Source organism: Nasonia vitripennis (assembly GCF_009193385.2).
Source record: "Nasonia vitripennis strain AsymCx chromosome 4 unlocalized genomic scaffold, Nvit_psr_1.1 chr4_random0003, whole genome shotgun sequence".
NCBI lineage: Eukaryota > Metazoa > Arthropoda > Insecta > Hymenoptera > Pteromalidae > Nasonia > Nasonia vitripennis.
Genome location: NW_022279638.1, coordinates 4,062,289 through 4,080,235, shown reverse-complemented (window position 1 = coordinate 4,080,235; position 17,947 = coordinate 4,062,289). Strand labels below are relative to the sequence as shown.

The following is a 17,947-nucleotide window of genomic DNA, read 5'->3' as shown; positions in this document are numbered from 1 at the left end:
GAACACGACATTGTCTACTTGAAGAATCCTGATAACATTCAAGAGATAAACGCTGCTGATAAAATTTTAGAATATAAGGCGTGGCAGAAAGTAAAATCTAGAGACGCTGGTTTAAAAGAAAAAGCTGCTAGGAAACAAATGAAAGAGCAAAAAAGACATGATGATAAAATTGAAATGTTGGCACACGGTAAAGGACTGTTTCTGAAAACTTATCATAAAGGTTTCGGCATCTTTCTGAAAAACAAGAAGTGTAAAGGAAGAAAAAAACTTCCATGAAATAAGATTGCTAAAACGTGCACTTACCGACTACAATCTGCTCAAATATGTGAACTTAATAAAAATGCTAAATTTTCGTGGAGTTGTTATAGAGAATCGGCAATCATTAATCTTAATGATGCAAGTGGACCTGGCACGCATTGGGTAGCTTATAGGAAAATTAGTAATGAAGTTACATACTTTAATAGTTTCGGTGATTTACAACCACTTCGAGATCTCATAAATTACTGGAAAGTATCTGAAGTTAAGTACAATTATCACAGGTATCAAGAATTTTAAACTTTCATCTGTGGTCATCTCTGTCTGAAATTTCTCTCCAATCAGCTCAATAGTAAGAATAATTTTTATCTATATAAAAAGAAATCTACATGAGTGATTTGAATTAGTCTACTCAAGATGGTTGTTGAATCAATAACTCTCAGCCTTTCCGGCACCTCCTCGATCCTTGAAACGCACTATTTTCCTCCAATAGAATTGGATTCGGATGAGCAATACAGTCTTCGACTTGTTGAGTTACTGACTTTTAATTCTATACCAAACGCCGATGAAAACTGCAATAAAATTTATGTTGGTCAAGAAATAATTGCACTACCTACTAGTAGTTATGAGATTGAGGATATTGATCAAACTCTACAAGGCATCCCTTGATACTCGTGGGATAAAAGTTAATGAATTAAATAATCTGAAGATCAAAATAGTAGGTATCGACCATTATATGAACATAGAAACTAAAGAAATCGAGAAGGACATCAATAAAAGGAATTTCAGTAAATTTGAAAAAAACGGACGAGTCCTTCATATGTATAAGAAACAAGCACAACAACTTGAGTACTGTCCTGATGGAAGTTCCAGCTAAGATCTACAAGCACGTAAGACAAAATAGCAACAAAATTTTTGTTGGGTATCAACATTGTAAAGCTTATGATTTAGTAAACATCTGCCCATGTTCCAAGTGCGGTAGACTTGGGCATAATGCTAAGAAATGCAGGAATAATACTTTGTGTTCAAAATACTCTAAAACCCATAAAACAAGTGATCGTGATAAGGACAGTGCAAAGTGCATAAACTGTCACTATAGTAATACGAGATATAAATCAAAACTAGACACAAAACATTTCACCTGTGACTCCAGCCAGTGCAGCATCTTAAAAAAGAAAATTGATAGATATATCGTCTCTGCCGATTACTCCATAAAACCTACCTTACCGGCAACTGAATCGATCTATCGCAACATGATATCAGTAAACAGGCTTGAAGTACCTAAAGATGTCCACAATGCTGCAGATAATGAAATTCAGCAACTGGAAAATAGCACTCCACGCAATAAATCGAAAAAAGAACCTCAGTATAATCCAAGATCACACACACGATATGATCAACAAGTACTACTAAACCAACCAAAGCTGCACTCCTTTGCATCGACACCAGTCAACAAAAGCGATAAAAACAAGATTAAGAAATAGGTAATATGAATACTTTTAATTATTCAGATAGGTTTCAAAATAAATCAACGCAAAAAGAAAGGACATGCAGTAATATTAAGATTTTCAATAAAGTTATAAACAATAAAAAGGATACTATCCTGCACGTTAATATTCGAAGTATGAATGCAAATTTTGATGAACTAAAAATATAAATAGAAAGTTTAGCTTTCAAACAAGCGATTGTGATATGTTCCAGAGTTTTTGAGCAAGTTATATATAAATTATACCAACTAAATGGCTCAGATTATGAATATATTATTTACTATAACAAAAGTAGGATAAATAGGATTGATTGAGTCATTGTATGTGTCAACAACAATCTAGTCCAACATACAGAAGTTGTTGAAGCAGGTAGAATTAAAATAATACATAATAAGATAACATTAAACGATAAAAGTAGTCTTGAAATATCGACTTTGTATAGATCGCACGGGATACCAGATACTGAGTTTATACTAGACCTTAATAGGTCCTAAACTGAAAAGAGAAATGTAAAGAATCACTTAGTGAAAGGTGATTATAATATTGACCTGCTAGATCACTATAGTCGAGATTTTTTATGCAATTTTCTCGATAAGGGATATATTCCTGGTTTTGTAGGTATTACAAAGCCACCTATTCTCGCCCTCACGTGCCCCGGAAATTCTGTCTGTGGCCGCGCCTTTCTCCCCGATCGGGATGATGCTCGCCCTGGTCGATCGGGTTCGCCGTGTTAAAGTCCCGCTCCGTCCGCTACTCGCCTCGTCGAGAGCGCCGGCACTTCTTGCTGCTATTGCAGCTATCGGAATAGTGACCAGGCTCGGTTACGCTGCCTGGTATTTCGGCTTCCCTCTCTTGGTCCTTCGGGGTGAGCTGATGTCTGTTTCTCGGCGGCTAGGCGCCGTTTCGGGTATAGCGCTGGCTCTCGTGTCGCGCTATACTTTCTCTCTCTCTCTCTCTCTCTCTCTGTCTCACTCTCGCACCTACCTCGTTTGCTCTATGTTTATGCTTCGCGGGCGACTCCTGTCGCCTCGGCATGCGTCTCGTAGGCGCGTGTCGTGTAGTGTCTGTGTGTGCGTAAGCGCTGCTTACGGGCTTGTATGTGCTGTGTCGCACGCTGCTATCGGTGTGTGCGTGTCCACTGTCACAACGCCCCCCCCCCCCCCCCGCTTAAATTCTCAACTCAAACAAGAAACCGTTCAAAGGATACCAATTTCCCATCAATCGAACGCAAAAACCATTGGTCCAACAACAATTAAGCAAAATGGAAGAAAGAGGAATTATAAAAAGAGCGCCAATTGACTACATCAATTCACTCGTAGTAACAAAAAAGAAAAATGGAGAACCAAGAATATGTTTGGATGGAAGACTGCCCAACCAAAACATGGTGGCAGATCACGCAAAACCAATAAACATCGATGAAATATTAACAAAAATAAAAAATGTAAAATGGTTTACACGGTTGGACATCAACAACGCATTATGGACCATCGAACTGGACGAAGAAAGTCAACAATACACCGGATTCCTATTCGAATCACAAACATATGTATTCCTAAAATTACTATTTGGATTAAAAATATCAGCAGCATCATTTATTAGAGCAATGGCCCAAGTACTGGAAAGAAGATTAGAGAATATAGTTGTAATATATGTAGACGACATATTAATTTTTGAAGAAACATGGGAAAAATGATGAAGCTAGTCGAAGAGGTCCTAGAAAAATTAAAACAAGGCGGACTTACAGTAAACCAAGAAAAATCAAGAATCAGTGTTAGAGAAGTCATTTTCTTGGGCCATGTCATTAATGAACATAAAATAAAGATGACAGAAGATACAAAAAAGGCAATAATAAAATACAAAACACCCAAAAGCAAAAAACAATTACAAGGGTTCCTAGGACTAGCTATTTGGGAAAGAAAATTCATGCCTAACCTAGCTGAATTAATCAGACCACGAGATCTATTATTGAAAAAGGATCAACGATTCAAATGGGGACCCGAACAAGACAAAGCAATGAAAAAAAAATAAAGAAATGCTTCGAGAACGCCAAAGAACTGTATTTAATGAAGGAAGGAGCACGATTAGGCATTGAGACAGATGCTTCTTGCATAGGATTAGGAGCATGCTTATTCCAAATTGTTGACGGAAAGGAACAAACAATAGCATATATAATCAGAGCACTAAAACCAGCTGAAATGAAGTACACAGTTACTGAACTGGAAGGACTAGCGGTCAACTGGGCCTTAAAGAAGTGGCAACTATGGTTAGCTGACAGACCAATAATAGTAAGAACAGACCACAAAGCATTAACATTCATACAAACAAGCAGACTAACAAATAACAGAATAACTAGATGGCTATTAACATCCAACAATATGACATCGAATGGCAACATATAAAAGGAAAGGATAATATAAGAGCAGACACATTATCCAGAATGATACCAGGAGATAAAAAACCAAACACGAAAAATACGGAGATTAATATAATAAGTACAAACGAAAACACCTCTATATGGAAAACATACAGACAAGAGATAATAAAACATAAAAAAAAACATGGATAATAGAGTTAGAATTAGAAAATAAAAAAGAAACAGAAACCTTAACAGAACAAGACGGATTATTCAAAGTAATGGTTCAGAATAAAGGGTGAGTCATTTTAATCTTTAATCTCAATTATCTCGTTGGCAAAGCATGCCAGCGAAAAAAGTTTTAGGATTTTTCCCTGGCTATCTGATGATGACCTTGACAATGTCATTGAGCGTGACCTACAAGGTCATTTGAAGGTCAAGTCGATTTTTTCAAATAGAAACCCCTACTTTTGGCACCAGAAATGGAAAGAGCGGGACAATTTACGTTTGAATATGACCTTGCCTTGACCTTGAATGCAATGGTCAAGGTCATTGGTCATGCCGATAACAGTACAACTGGTTAGCTGAACTCGAATGCATTCAAGGAGAAAATGTTACCCACAAAAGTTTTCAGTTTTCTCCCTGGCTGACGAATGGTCATCTTGACCCTGTCGTTAAACAGGATCTTCAAGGGCATTTCAAGGTCAAGTTGATTTTTTGAAATGGAAACCCCTACTTTTAGCCCCATAAATGAAAAGAGAGTGACATGCGTTCAAAAATGAAAAAATTTTCAATATTTCCAGAAATTTTCAATATTTTCTAAAATTTTCGTAATTTTTTCAGTTTTCAAAAATTTTCAAAGTCATTCCATTATTTTGTATTAGTGTCAATTTTCAAAATTCTTGATGTAGTTAAGTCATTCCATTATTTTGTATTAGTGTCAATTTTCAAAATTCTTGATGTAGTTAAGTCATTCCATTATTTTGTATTAGTGTCAATTTTCAAAATTCTTGATGTAGTTAATTAAGTCATTCCATTATTTTGTATTAGTGTCAATTTTTGAGAGTGAACTACTCTCAACAGTTATGTAGATAGCAAATTAGTGCAGAAAAGCTTAATCGTGATTTTTACTTCTTGTAAATCGATAATTATTATTGAAAAAAATCTGTTTCCCTGTTTACTGGTCTGTAACAAATTATTTTGATTTTGATCATGGCTGATTATGGTCCCAACGAAATCGTTGATATGATCATGATTTTGGGAGAAAGTCGAAATAATTATGCAGCAGCTGCCAGACTTTATGCTGAACGCTATCCCAATAGGAGACACCCAAGTAATGTTACTATTCAAACCTTAACTCAGAGAGCTCGAAATGGAGCTTTTGTTCGTCAACGCCGTCATCATGAATACGACGAAAACGATCCTCGTGTTATTACCATTCTAGCGATTATTCATCTTGATCCTCACATTAGTACTCGACAAATAGAAAGAGAAATAGGTATACCTCAATCAACAGCATCCCGAATATTGAGAGCGAGAAGATATCATCTTTATCACATAACATTAACACAACAGTTAACTCCAAATGATATGATTTTGCGAGTACGTTTTTGTCGATGGAGCACCACCACATTATGCACGCATTGTTCGTGATTATTTAAACACCCGCTACAATGGCAGGTGGATTGGGCGAGGTGGCCCAGTTGCCTGGCCCCCTCGTTCACCTGATTTAACCCCTCCCGATTTTTACTTATGGGGATATCTTAACAATGTTGTTTATGCTCAAAGGCCAACAATGCGAGATAATATGATCGAACGCATTCGTACAGCTTGTGCAGCAATCCCTCGAGATGTTCTACTTAGAACCATAAGACAATTCAGAGCTCGACTTGATCTTTGCATCCAAAAAACGACGGTAATTTCGAACAATTAATCAATGGTTAACTCCAGTTAACATTCCATAAAAATAACAAAAAGGGAAAAAACAAAAAAAAAACAAATAAAAAAAAATACAAAAAAAATAAAACAAAAAAAAAATGGGATGCTAAATCCTTTTGACAACCTCCTCGATGGTGCATCCTGGGTTCGGCTGATGTCAAAGGTAATTTCCGCACAAAAGATGATTTGTTTCCAAAATCACATGTTCGAACGTAAAATTTCCCGCTCTTTCCATTTCTGGTGCCAAAAGTAGGGGTTTCTATTTGAAAAAATTGATTTGACCTTCAAATGACCTTGAAGGTCATGCTCAATGACATTGTCAAGGTCATCATCAGATAGCCAGGGAAAAATCCTAAAACTTTTACCCGAAACTTTTTTCGCTGGCATGCTTTGCCAACGAGATAATTGAGATTAAAGATTAAAATGACACCCTGTATATACAGGGTGGGCCATTTTAATCAAACCAGTCTAATAACTCCTAAATTAAGCCATGAACAGAAAAATTGTTCAGATGAAAGTTGTCCAGGATCAAGGGGGACATCTTTTTGTACAATTAGTATTGACCTTGAACTCACATTTCAAGGTCATTTGAAGGTCAAATTTTTTTTTAAAATAGGAACCCCTTTTTTTGATAGCAGATTCGGAAAGAACAGGAAATTTTACGTCCGAAACGTCCGAAAGTCAACATCCTCTAAAAGCTCTGGCAGTCGATCTCTGAGCAATGCCAAATAGCTATTCTGGTTAACATTTTGACCGAAAAAATATGGCCCAATCAGGTAACCATTAATGATCCCACACCACACCATTAAACTCCATCGGTTTTGATGGTCAATAGCCCTGTACCAGTGGGGATTTACAGGTGACCAGTAGTGACTATTGTGCCTATTTAATTGACCATCACTGCGAAATATAGCCTCGTCAAAAAACATAACAAATCTGAAAAAATCTGGATCATTTTGTAAAACTCCTAAAGCCCACTGGCAAAAGTTAATACGCATTAGAAAATGGCGTGGCCTCAGCTCATGAACTAATCTTATGTGGTAATCGTGATAGTGGAGATTATTGAGAATTCTCAATGCTGTTCTTCGTGGTATACCGATTTCTCTTTCAATTTGTCGACTACTAATTTGTGGATTGAGATGAACAGCTGCTAAGGCGGCTATAACATTAGGATCATTTTCGTTGTATTCGTGGTGTTTGCGTCGACGACAAAGATGTCCATCACGAGCTGTTCGAAGTAATCTGAGTAATGTGTCGTGAGTAGGACGCCTTCTTAGAGGAAAGCGTTCAGCGTAGAGTCGCACCGCGGCTCTGGCATTGTTTTGGGTTTCGCCTAAGATCATTATCATATCAACAATTTCATTGGATTGATAATCGCCCATGTTGAAAATTTTGTTTATAATAAGAAAAACTATTTTATTTACACTCACTCTTTATTGAAATTGAAACTAAACCAAAATAAGAAAGTGACAACAAAAAACTCGCCGAACAGCTGATCGTCTGCTATACTATTCGACGGGCGAGGATGAGCAACTGACTTACGCGTTCGGGGCTAGGGGCGAAGGAAAGTTGCGAGCAGATCGCCGTGCTTCTCGAGTGGCTGAGACGATTAAGAGGAGTGAGCCGTCGCGAAAAGGGACGCCGACTATGCTCGAGTGAGATGAGTATTTGCCACGCTGTTGTTCGGAGAGTGAGAGCGAGTCGTTTCATAGCCGCGGGAGTGTGCGTGATGTGAGGCGACCGATTGAGCGAGTAGTTAAGCCGGAGTACCGAGAGGATAGCCAAGATAGGCGGGAGACAACGAACCCATCGCGGCGCGGAGACGACCTGTCTAATCAAAAATTGCAAACGGTCAAAATTTTGAGAAGCTGGGGAATTTCGGAGTTCGCGAGCGAGGAAAAATCGGAGGATTCGGAGGAGTTTCTCGAGCAAATTGATGAGTGCCGAGACGGATCAGGAATCTCTGACGCGGCGTTGTTGGCCGCGATTCCGTGTTGCCTGATGAAGAAGGTATCGAGGTGGCAATAGGACAGCGCACGCGGAAATTCTCTCGTGGCCGGAATTTTGTAAGAAATTTAGGAATCACTTCATAAAATTCTATGACCGCGAGGATCTGATGGACGATTTGCAGCGCCGGACGCAAGCGGAGGGGGAGAAAATCACAAGTTATTTAGCTAGCTTTAAGTATATAATTTCGCGATTTCGCCATCCGCCGTCGGAGTGTGAGCAAGTCGAGCTAGCTTATCGCAAACTCCATCCGAAGTACCGCGAAGCGATCGGGGATAAAATAATCAAGACCCTCGACGATATCGAGAGGTACGGCCGGATTTACGAGAGGAAGAAGGAATTGGACTTGCGTTACTTTCCACCGCCAGCGGCTGAGAAGATGCGAGTGCCTGGCGCGGCATACATGGGCCCGAGAAGGCCTAAGGTAGCCGCAGTCCAGGAGGAAGAAGAGGGAGTTGCTGGGGTTGAAAGTGTGGCCGGAGGAAAGAAGGGTGGCAAGGGAAAGGGGAAAAATAAGGCTGGGAATAAGGGAGGCGCGCCGGCGCCGTCGCCTCTCTCGTATGCCGCTGCAGTTCAGAACTCGGCGAACGGCGGAGTGTCGCACGCTAATCAAGCTCTCCCGCAGCAAGCTGGAAATCAGCAGCAGAACAGCAATAACGCGCCGAATAAGGGCTCTAATGCCAAGGCGAAGGCTGTAGCTAGCGGAGGTACGTTTGGCGCGGGCGGAGAGGCCAAGAAAGAATATTTCTTGAACACGAGCGGCGCAAACAAGCCAAAACGAATTTGCGGGGGCATGTTACACCTGCCAGGGAGTAGGTCATCGCACGTCGGAGTGCCCAGAAGTTGTCCCCAGAAGCCCAGACAATGTCCGACGAGGCAAGCAAAGGGGACGTTCGTAGAGAATAACTTGTTCGCAAGACCAATGCCAGGGATGTAACAGGCCCGGGGTTACGGTTAGGACATGTCCCACGTGCGCTCCTTTATTCGGAAATCTGGGAAACGCGAAGAGCGGGGCACAGAGATAAATCCTGTGTCCCGCAATTCGATCGTTATGTGAATTTTACAAATTTTATTAATTTAAAACAACTTCGAAAAAATATACTGAAGGTTAAAAATTTTTTGATAATTATCACCTGATAATCAGCAGCATTTTATCTTATATAAATGCATATTTGTAACTATCAGCTTAAATAAAAATATTAAGCTGATATCACCTGATAATCAGCTAACGTTTTAACACGATTATCAGCTGATTGTCATCTGCTTTTTTCAGTAGGGTGCACATCGTATAACAATGTTCGCGTGGCTCAAATATAAGGCGCGTGACATACGAATTTCGCCTCCTGGAAGGCGTGAGTGCTAGTTTCCGATCAGACTCAATTTTTTGGAAACAATTTTTTGCATAGAAATCATTATTCAATACCTTCCTTTAACGGAAACTCCCTCTATGCGTGTTAATACCGAGCTTTTCATACCAAACTCCAAATTGCAATATCCCACGTGTAACTGGATTCCAGTTTTTTCCTAACTATTATGGGAAGTTACTATTAAGCATACTCAATCTAAGAAAAAGCATTACATTTTGTAACAAAATCTGGCAAGTAAAACTACTAATTTCTTAGATTGAGACCCTAAGAACTTGCTAGTTATTAGGATTCCGTTTCTACCAGGGTATTAGAGTTGTTATTTAGGCATGCTATCCACCCTGCTTCACTGAAAAAACTATATATTATATTTTACTACATATGTAGGAAAAATTACTATATTATATTAGATATTAACGTTATGAACTTTCGTTACTATATTAGATAGTAACGAAAGTTCATACCTGCTCCATGGTCATTTTTACTATATTCCTAGTAGAAACTGTTAGACTTATATTAAAAATTATTACGTGATTTTTAAAAATTACTTTATTATATAGGAAAAATTAATTTAAAAATTTCTCCGAGTGTCAGAATTTGAGGTTACGCGTCTGTGTGAAAGTTGGTTTATACAGTAATCAAAATCAGTTCAAAATCTATTATTTTTCGTTTATCTGATATTATCAAGTGATTAAATATTATTCGCTGCTATTATTTATTAATTTTCGTCAATTTATTATCAATAATAACTCAGAAGTAAACGTGATTAATATATCAGATCTCAAATTCGGTACATAACAGTTCTGTTTAGGTAAGTGATCAGTGCACTCGACTTCCATGCCGGAGGTCCAGGTTCGAATCGCGGCGCCGCAAAAAAATTTGTTTCTTTAATTTCTTTCTTGCAGTTTACTAATAATACTAAATAACAATAATAAAATCTCATAAGCGCATAAAATTGATCAGCTAAGAATAAATTAAATTTTTTAAATTTCACCTCAGTATAAAAATATATATAATATAGTAATTTTTCCTGCATATGTAGTAAATTTTTATATACAGTTTTCTCAGTGTTCCAACTCGCGTTTTAGCCAAGCAAAGAAGGACTCCGCCACTCTCCGCGGTTCGTCGTAACGGAGACACTGGAGCCTGTCTACAATGCTTTCTTTCCGCTGTTCTGGAATTCCGTTCCCCGGAGAACAGAACGCTGTTGTACCGACAGGAATATCAATGGAGTTTCCTATCTAGATAATTTTCAATTCATCTTCTAGACTTTCTTTTGCAGGAATATAAACAATAACAATAACAAAACATACATCTGATAAGTTTGATAAATTTCTTCTGACAAAAGTATGTACATACATTAAAAATGTACAAAATGTCGTCGTCGTAGATCAATGACTATGTTGATAAAAGAGATGGAGTACTCATATTGAATTCCTATCGGTATAGCAGAATTCTGTTCTTCGAAGAACGGAATGCCAGAACAGCGGAAAGAACGCATTGTAGACAGGCTCCTGTGCAACCGAGGTAAGACCTTCGTCATCACCGAGACGACATTTTGTTGACTGGGAAGGATCCGCGCGACAGCGCGACGCTTGGCAAGGCTAGAAACGAACACTACGCACCGGCGAATCCTCCCCACGTCACAGCATTTTTATCATTATACACTAATGAATGTAGTTAAATCAGCTTTAAACATGTCAAGTGTTAAAAATTAGCACACTGACAAAAATTATTTCTTACTCCAAGAAAAATTAATCTCACTACAGCTTCAAGATAGAAATCTACTTTGTGTTGAAATGATTTTTCTATAATTACGGGCAATTTGCTTGTTTTTTTTTAAATTTATTTTAAAGCAAATTTTCATTTTAAAGCTATTGTGAGATTAATTTTTCTTGGAGTAAAAATAAATGATTGTTGCGAGCATGCTGATTTTTAACACTTGACATTTTAAAAAACTAATTTCACTACATTCATTAGCGTATGTTGATAAAAATACAGAAAAACTTTCGACAATTTCTTTATTGATTATTGCTTAATAATTACATGTAATGATAATAAAATAATAAACACTGTAAAATGTTTAAATATATATTAAACAAAAGGACAACTTTTTTTTATTATTAGGAAAAAATATATTTTCTTAACACGTACATGGAACAGATCTGTTTCCATGCATCTAAAGTGAATGGCAAGCTGTTCATTTCAAGCATGTGAGAGGGAATGGCCATTCTCTCTCGCTACTCAAACACTCAAAATTAATCAAATTTTTGAAAATTTTTTAAAGAGAGTGGCTTAAAACTCAAAATGTGCAACTTACTATTCACGTTATATGCATGAAAACGGGTCTTTACAGGCACTTGTAAAAAAAAGTACAGTGTGCAACAAGGGGGAAGGGGGTGAGGGCAATTTCTACCCTGGGTGATACATAAGCACTCATCTCTGTCTCGAGAGCAGACGGCACCCGAGACTCCAACTCGTGCTCAAATTTCACCCTTGTTAGAAATAACCCTTTTCCCCCCCTAGTTGCTCAATATACTGTTATTCGGGTTTGCAGGTACTTGCTTTGTTACCCTAGTGGAAATGGCAAACTTTGCCTAATTGAAAAATCTCATGTGAGATCTCAGGTGAGATTTTTCAATAGGGTGGCACACTTTGGCATAGTTTGGCACAGTGTTCCATGCTCGGGAACTTTCATGTTTATGACGAATAACTGATATAAGTCCCTGTACAAGTCTAAAACATGATATATATTATGATATATATTATTATATTATTAATATTCCATAAATATTAACAAGTAATTTTAAGTTTGTGAGACGGAAAAATTTTCCGGAAAAATCTTAGTCACGTGAAAGGTTCGAGACACGTAAATTTTTTGTTACAGTCGTGTAAATTAAGAAAACACAAAGTTGTTCCGATTTAACGTTTGGCCATTTTTCTAGAGTACGTTTGCAAAGAGTGACTGAGTGGATGTGATTGCTTTAGCACATCTGAGCAAGAAAATCAATTAATTAGTGACTTGTAATTTACTTTTTTCTGCAAAGAGTAAATCTATGTACTGTTGATTCAGCATACTGATCTTTTCACTCAGATGTACTAAAGCAATCATATCCACTCAGTCACTCTTCGCAAACGTATTCTAGAAAAATGGCCAAACGTTAAATCGGAACAACTTAGTCTTTTCTTAATTTACACGACTGTAAGCTTTATGTGACTGTAAAAAAAAATTTACGTGTCTCGGAGCTTTTACGTGACTAAGATTTTTCCGGAAAATTTACGTGACCCTAAGTTGTCCGGAAAATTTACGTAACTCAAAGAATGTGACCAAAAAGTTACCCTTAGAGTCACATAGTCACGTAATAATGTGAATCTTGGTGCAAATAATGATGTCCTTAATAATTTGCTGCACTTGGATTCGTGAAGTTTTTGTTTTAACTTTTAGGTTATTTAAAAATTTTGAGCTTGGGGTAATCAAATTTCAAAGTTAAAATTAAATTAGTTTTTTTTATAAATATTGTATTGATACAAGTAATATGAATATTTTTGAGTCAATATATTGCAAGTATCAATATTTAGTTTATTGATACATATTAATATGCAGTATCGATATTTTTTCAAATATCGTGCATCCCTATTTCAAGGTTCAATTTTACATGTGAGAAACGGTTTTGTCTTTCTCCACTTATCAAAGGGACACAAAGCATACATTTTTACAAAAAATATACATTTTTATACATTTATATGTATTTTTCATTTTCACTAGGGCAACAATCATCATATGATGACAAGGTTCATGGAATTTATGAATATTACATAAATAAACTTATACCACATATTGATTATAAAATTAAATCAAACAGTATTATCCATCTTATATTAGTCATTAAAACATTCCATGAAAAAGCTAATTTTGCTAATTTTTAAGGTCCTCTCTTAAAAAAATGATGGCCTTTGTTGTGAAGCATTTAATACGTGATTCTGATTGGTTGCTGGTTGGTTGCCTAGGCAACGAGATCAGAACCGCGCTTTAAATTCATAACCCTCAAAACAGTCATACCTCATAACCCTGGTAGAAATGTTTGAGGTGTTTAAAATGAAATATGGAAACCTTGATAACAGATTAAATATATGTAATATAACTAGCAAGAAATTTTAGTAAAAATTAATCATTACCAAGAGTGTGTAGTATTACAACATGTGTATTGAAAAGTGGCACCCTAACTCCATTTGAAGTAGTAATAAAATGTGTGAATATTATTTTGTTTTTTTAAATGTCAGTGAGAAGTTCAATTAAAAGAATAATGAGTTTGAAGATATACTGTGTCTCTGTGCCCAAAGTCGCCCTCGGTGTGGTTTGAGAGGTGAATTTAAAGAAAAGTTCAGTATCCGAGTCAGTAAGTTTAAGTCTATCATTATACAATGCTCTTTGAATTGTAAAAGGGCTACTAGACATGTTACCTAGAGATATATAACCTAGATGATTCTGATTTAACTGTTTTTGTTTATATTTTCACATCCAGACTCATGCGAAATTTTTAATTGTGCAGGTCAAATTTTACTTATAGCCAGTTACGCAGAAACTACTATCTCTAGTACATTGTATTTCTGGTTTCTAGCATATTTTTACATGGAGAAAGTGATAAATGTTTTGGCTTTTTTGTCAAGGTATTAGGTAATTAGAATTTTGACTTTTAACAGTTGTGAGAGATTTTGAGACCGATACCTGTTTTTCCATTTTTGCATTTATTTTCATTCAAAAACTAACAGGTCTAGAGAGCTCATATTTTGCATATAGATTTCTTTTGTGATTGTGAAAAGATATTTAAAGTTGAATCGACCTTAACTGAAAAACTTCTGAATTCGACTCTGACACTGATGTGAATGCAAACTCATGCTATATGACTAAATAATTATCATGAGTGTTGTAGTCGAACACAAAAGTATTTTAGTTAACATCGATTCAACTTTAAATATCTTTCCACAATCACAAAATAAACTGTTAGTTTTCGAATGAGAAAAAATGCAAAAATGGAGAAACAGGTATCGGTCTCAAAATCTCTCACAACTGTTAAAAGTCAAAATTCTAATTAAGGTCTTGATAAAAAAGTTAAAATACTTATCACTTTCTTCATGTAAAAATACTGGAAACCAGAAATACAATGTGCTAGAGATGGTAGTTTCTGTGTAACTGTCTACAAGCAAAATTTGATACGTTAAATCAAAAAATTCATATGGACCTCGATGTGAAAATATGAATGAAAACAGTTAAATCATAATCATGTAGGTTGCATGTTTTCTAGGTAGCATAGCCAGTATCTGTGTAAAATTTCAGTTGTATAGCTTTTTTATAATGCAAATAAATGGCATTTTAATGATAGAGAAACCCACTGGCTCTTATACTGAACGTTTCTTAAAATTCACTATTCAAACCAATGATGACGACATTGAGCATTATTAATATATTTATTGAAAAATAGTTTTGAGGGATTTAGTAACATGTTACATGCTTATAAAATATTAGCAGACGTTAGTGTGCCGCCCAACACTTATGGTAGATTTTCTACCAGTATTATTAGACAGAGATAGAATCAAGAGAGCGAAGCGCGCCTTCATTCCTAGTATTGTATGATTTTCATTTTATTTGAATTTTGTTTCATAAGTTTGAGTTTTCAAATAATACATTTTAAAAGTAACTATTAGTAAATAATTTAACTTTTACTACAAAATTTATATAATTAACAGAATCACTTTCAAGTATTATTTTTTATTAATTAAGTACTGAAAACTAAGTTACGAGAGAGAAGATCTTACAATTATTTTATAAGACCTAATATTTTGTTTCTACTATATATATATATATATCGCTTTGGATCAGGTGGCAATTTACTCAAGATATGGAGTGTCTCAGTTTTTTCACTTCGTGATGCAAACAAATAAACAAATGAATCAACTATATTTATAATCTACAAAAATATAATTCACAATCTTACTTTTACTTTAAACTTACTCAAAAAATTCATCTATTTGAAGTGGATAGATTAGCCATGCAAATAGTTTACTACTTTCTTCTATGAAATTTGTACTAAAATAGGATGATTTTTTAAATGCTTTTGCTTTTTTTCCATCGTAAGCAGTTTTTTCTTCATCCAAAAGATCTGTTGTTGTTAGAGTTTTAGTTTTAAAAACTTTACTGCTTTGATTTTTCTTTTTCTTCATGTTCTGGAAATTACCAGTTCGTTTTCCTTGAGCTAATAATAATCCATTACTAATACCCAAAGTTTTAATTTTGTTAGGCTTTACATGCTTTGAAATTTTCCTAGATTTATTATTTTTCTGCCTATGATTTAGGCAATTCACAGAATGCAGAAATGTAACATTATTATGATTTTGGTATATTGTATATGCAGACTCATTAATTCTTTGACCCATCTATCTATAAATTATTAACATTCAACTATATTTCATTAATGAAGGATATTAAAAATTAATAGCAAAGTATTTTTTTTTTACAAAAATTTGGTATCACCTTTAACTTTCAAAGAAATTATTATTATCAAATAAATTATTTTTTGTCTATTTTGCCTAACATATAATATGCTTAATATACAAATGTATAAAAGTAATAATAATAAAGGAGTAAATAGCAGATCTAACCTAAGTTGCTTTTTCTTTTATTACATGGAGCCAACGAATATAGACTTGGTATAGAAGGACGGTCAGTATGGGCAGAGATTAGAGGAGAGATTGCCGATGAGCATGGGCGAAAGCGTGCCGCGCGATATGCAGTCGTAAGCTACTGCCGCCTCGCGGATTTTCGCCCGAACTATACGCATCTAGCTCGAGCGGAGGAGAGTAGTAGGGGCTCTGGTAGGGGCGGTAGTACGCATGTCGCGCGGGAGGGGAAATGAGAACCGGCGGCTGGCGGCAACTCGAGCTTTCGCGATCTCATGCATTGAAGCAGACGCATTATAATTAATAAAATTATTTATTGAATTGTAAATATGACCAATACTTTTATATCCAGTCCTTTACTTCTGAAACAATTACAATTACATATGGTTTAAAATATTGATCATTGACTGTTCAAAATTATTCTTTGTAGGTTCCTTATAAAATGTTTTACAATGTTTAAATTTATGAACAATTTATGTAAAAGTATTTTAGAAACTAAAATACTTCTATATTTGTTAAACGTGATGAATAAAAAAAATTAAAAACAAGTATGAAATTATGAATAAAAATTTATTTAATTTATTTTATATCATTAAGATTTTATTAATTAATAAATTTGTAAATATGCAGGTATGTATGATTGTTCTATTGATTAATACTTTTTATATGATGATATAATCGGACCGTAACGAGTGTATTAGCGAACAATCATATTCTGTCAAATGTTTCGGAAAAACTTTTCAATCGATATTTTAAGAAAATCACAACACTTCTCGGGGCGAGCTAATTCGCGGAATCTAGCGACGTCGCGCGCGAGACGATGTGCATTTGTTTTGATCTGTCAGTTAGTGTTTACATCGCCGTCGCGAGCATCGAAATCGAACACGTGTAGTTGCGTTTTTTTCGTGTGTTTTGTGATATTAAGTGCAATAGTAGTGCAAAATGGCCAAGCAGTTAACAGTGTACGACTTTTGCAAATACATCCACTGCAACAATGGAAAGCTCACAGGTCATCGCTTGTTTCGTTTTCCAATGGACCCAGAAAGACAGCGATTGTGGATTGAAAATTCAGGCAAGTGTATAGTTGATTTCATATTTATTAAGAGGTTGAGCGCTACGTGACTCATACATATCAATGCTAATTTCACATTGCTATTGTGTAATTGTTAAATGCTGCTTCGACCAAAAGAAGTCGATACCGCTATTTTCAAAACGATTACAGATCATAATTAGCGGCTTAGCACTCAACCTGTTAATGAATTTTCTGTTTTGATTATTAATGTTGAAGCTCTGACAAAAGTAGATTAAAATAACAAATGGCTTTATGTGTAAGCTATGAAAATATACAACTTTTGATCAGCTGTTGTAGAGTATGTTTGTAGCTCAGTGGTCTAGATGATAGCCTGCTAATCTGCGGATGAGGGTTCGAGTCCACCTAAGGATTTTTTTTTTTTTTTTAAGTGTTAAAAAAAAATATTTATTTTCAGTCAACTTTTTGATCCAAGCAGACTTTTTTAATTGAATTAATTGTATTAATTAATTGAAAATACGTATTATCTAACTGCAGGCTTTAAAAATAGATAGCAGCATATAATTTTTTTTAACAGGTACTGTATGCAGCTGTCAATTCGCTCGCTTTTCAACGCCAGCAATCTTATAATAACCAAGTTATGTTTATAGCTTAGACATAGCGCCACTTCTTTGTTTAATCGAACTCGTATATGTGAATTTAGGTTCAACATGGTCAATTAAATAATTTGTTTTGCTATTTTAAAGTTCGATTAAACAAAGAAGTGGCGCTTTGTGTAAGCTATAAACATATGGGACTTTTGGTAATTATCACGCATAACGTGTTTGTAGCTGAATGG

At 35.7% G+C, this 17,947-nt stretch overlaps 1 protein-coding gene across 2 annotated transcripts in view; it reads right to left on the bottom strand.

Moving 5' to 3' along the window:
• Positions 1–16,157, bottom strand: part of LOC100114113 (ribosomal oxygenase 1) — a 113,701-nt gene extending 97,544 nt beyond the window's left edge. For both annotated transcript variants that reach the window (XM_031928055.2, XM_031928056.2), the window contains exon 1: positions 15,415–16,157. In XM_031928055.2, the coding sequence (XP_031783915.1) occupies positions 15,415–15,836 (422 nt within the window). In that variant the 5' untranslated portion in view covers positions 15,837–16,157. The remainder of the gene's footprint in view (positions 1–15,414) is intronic.
• Positions 16,158–17,947: the final 1,790 nt, after the last annotated feature.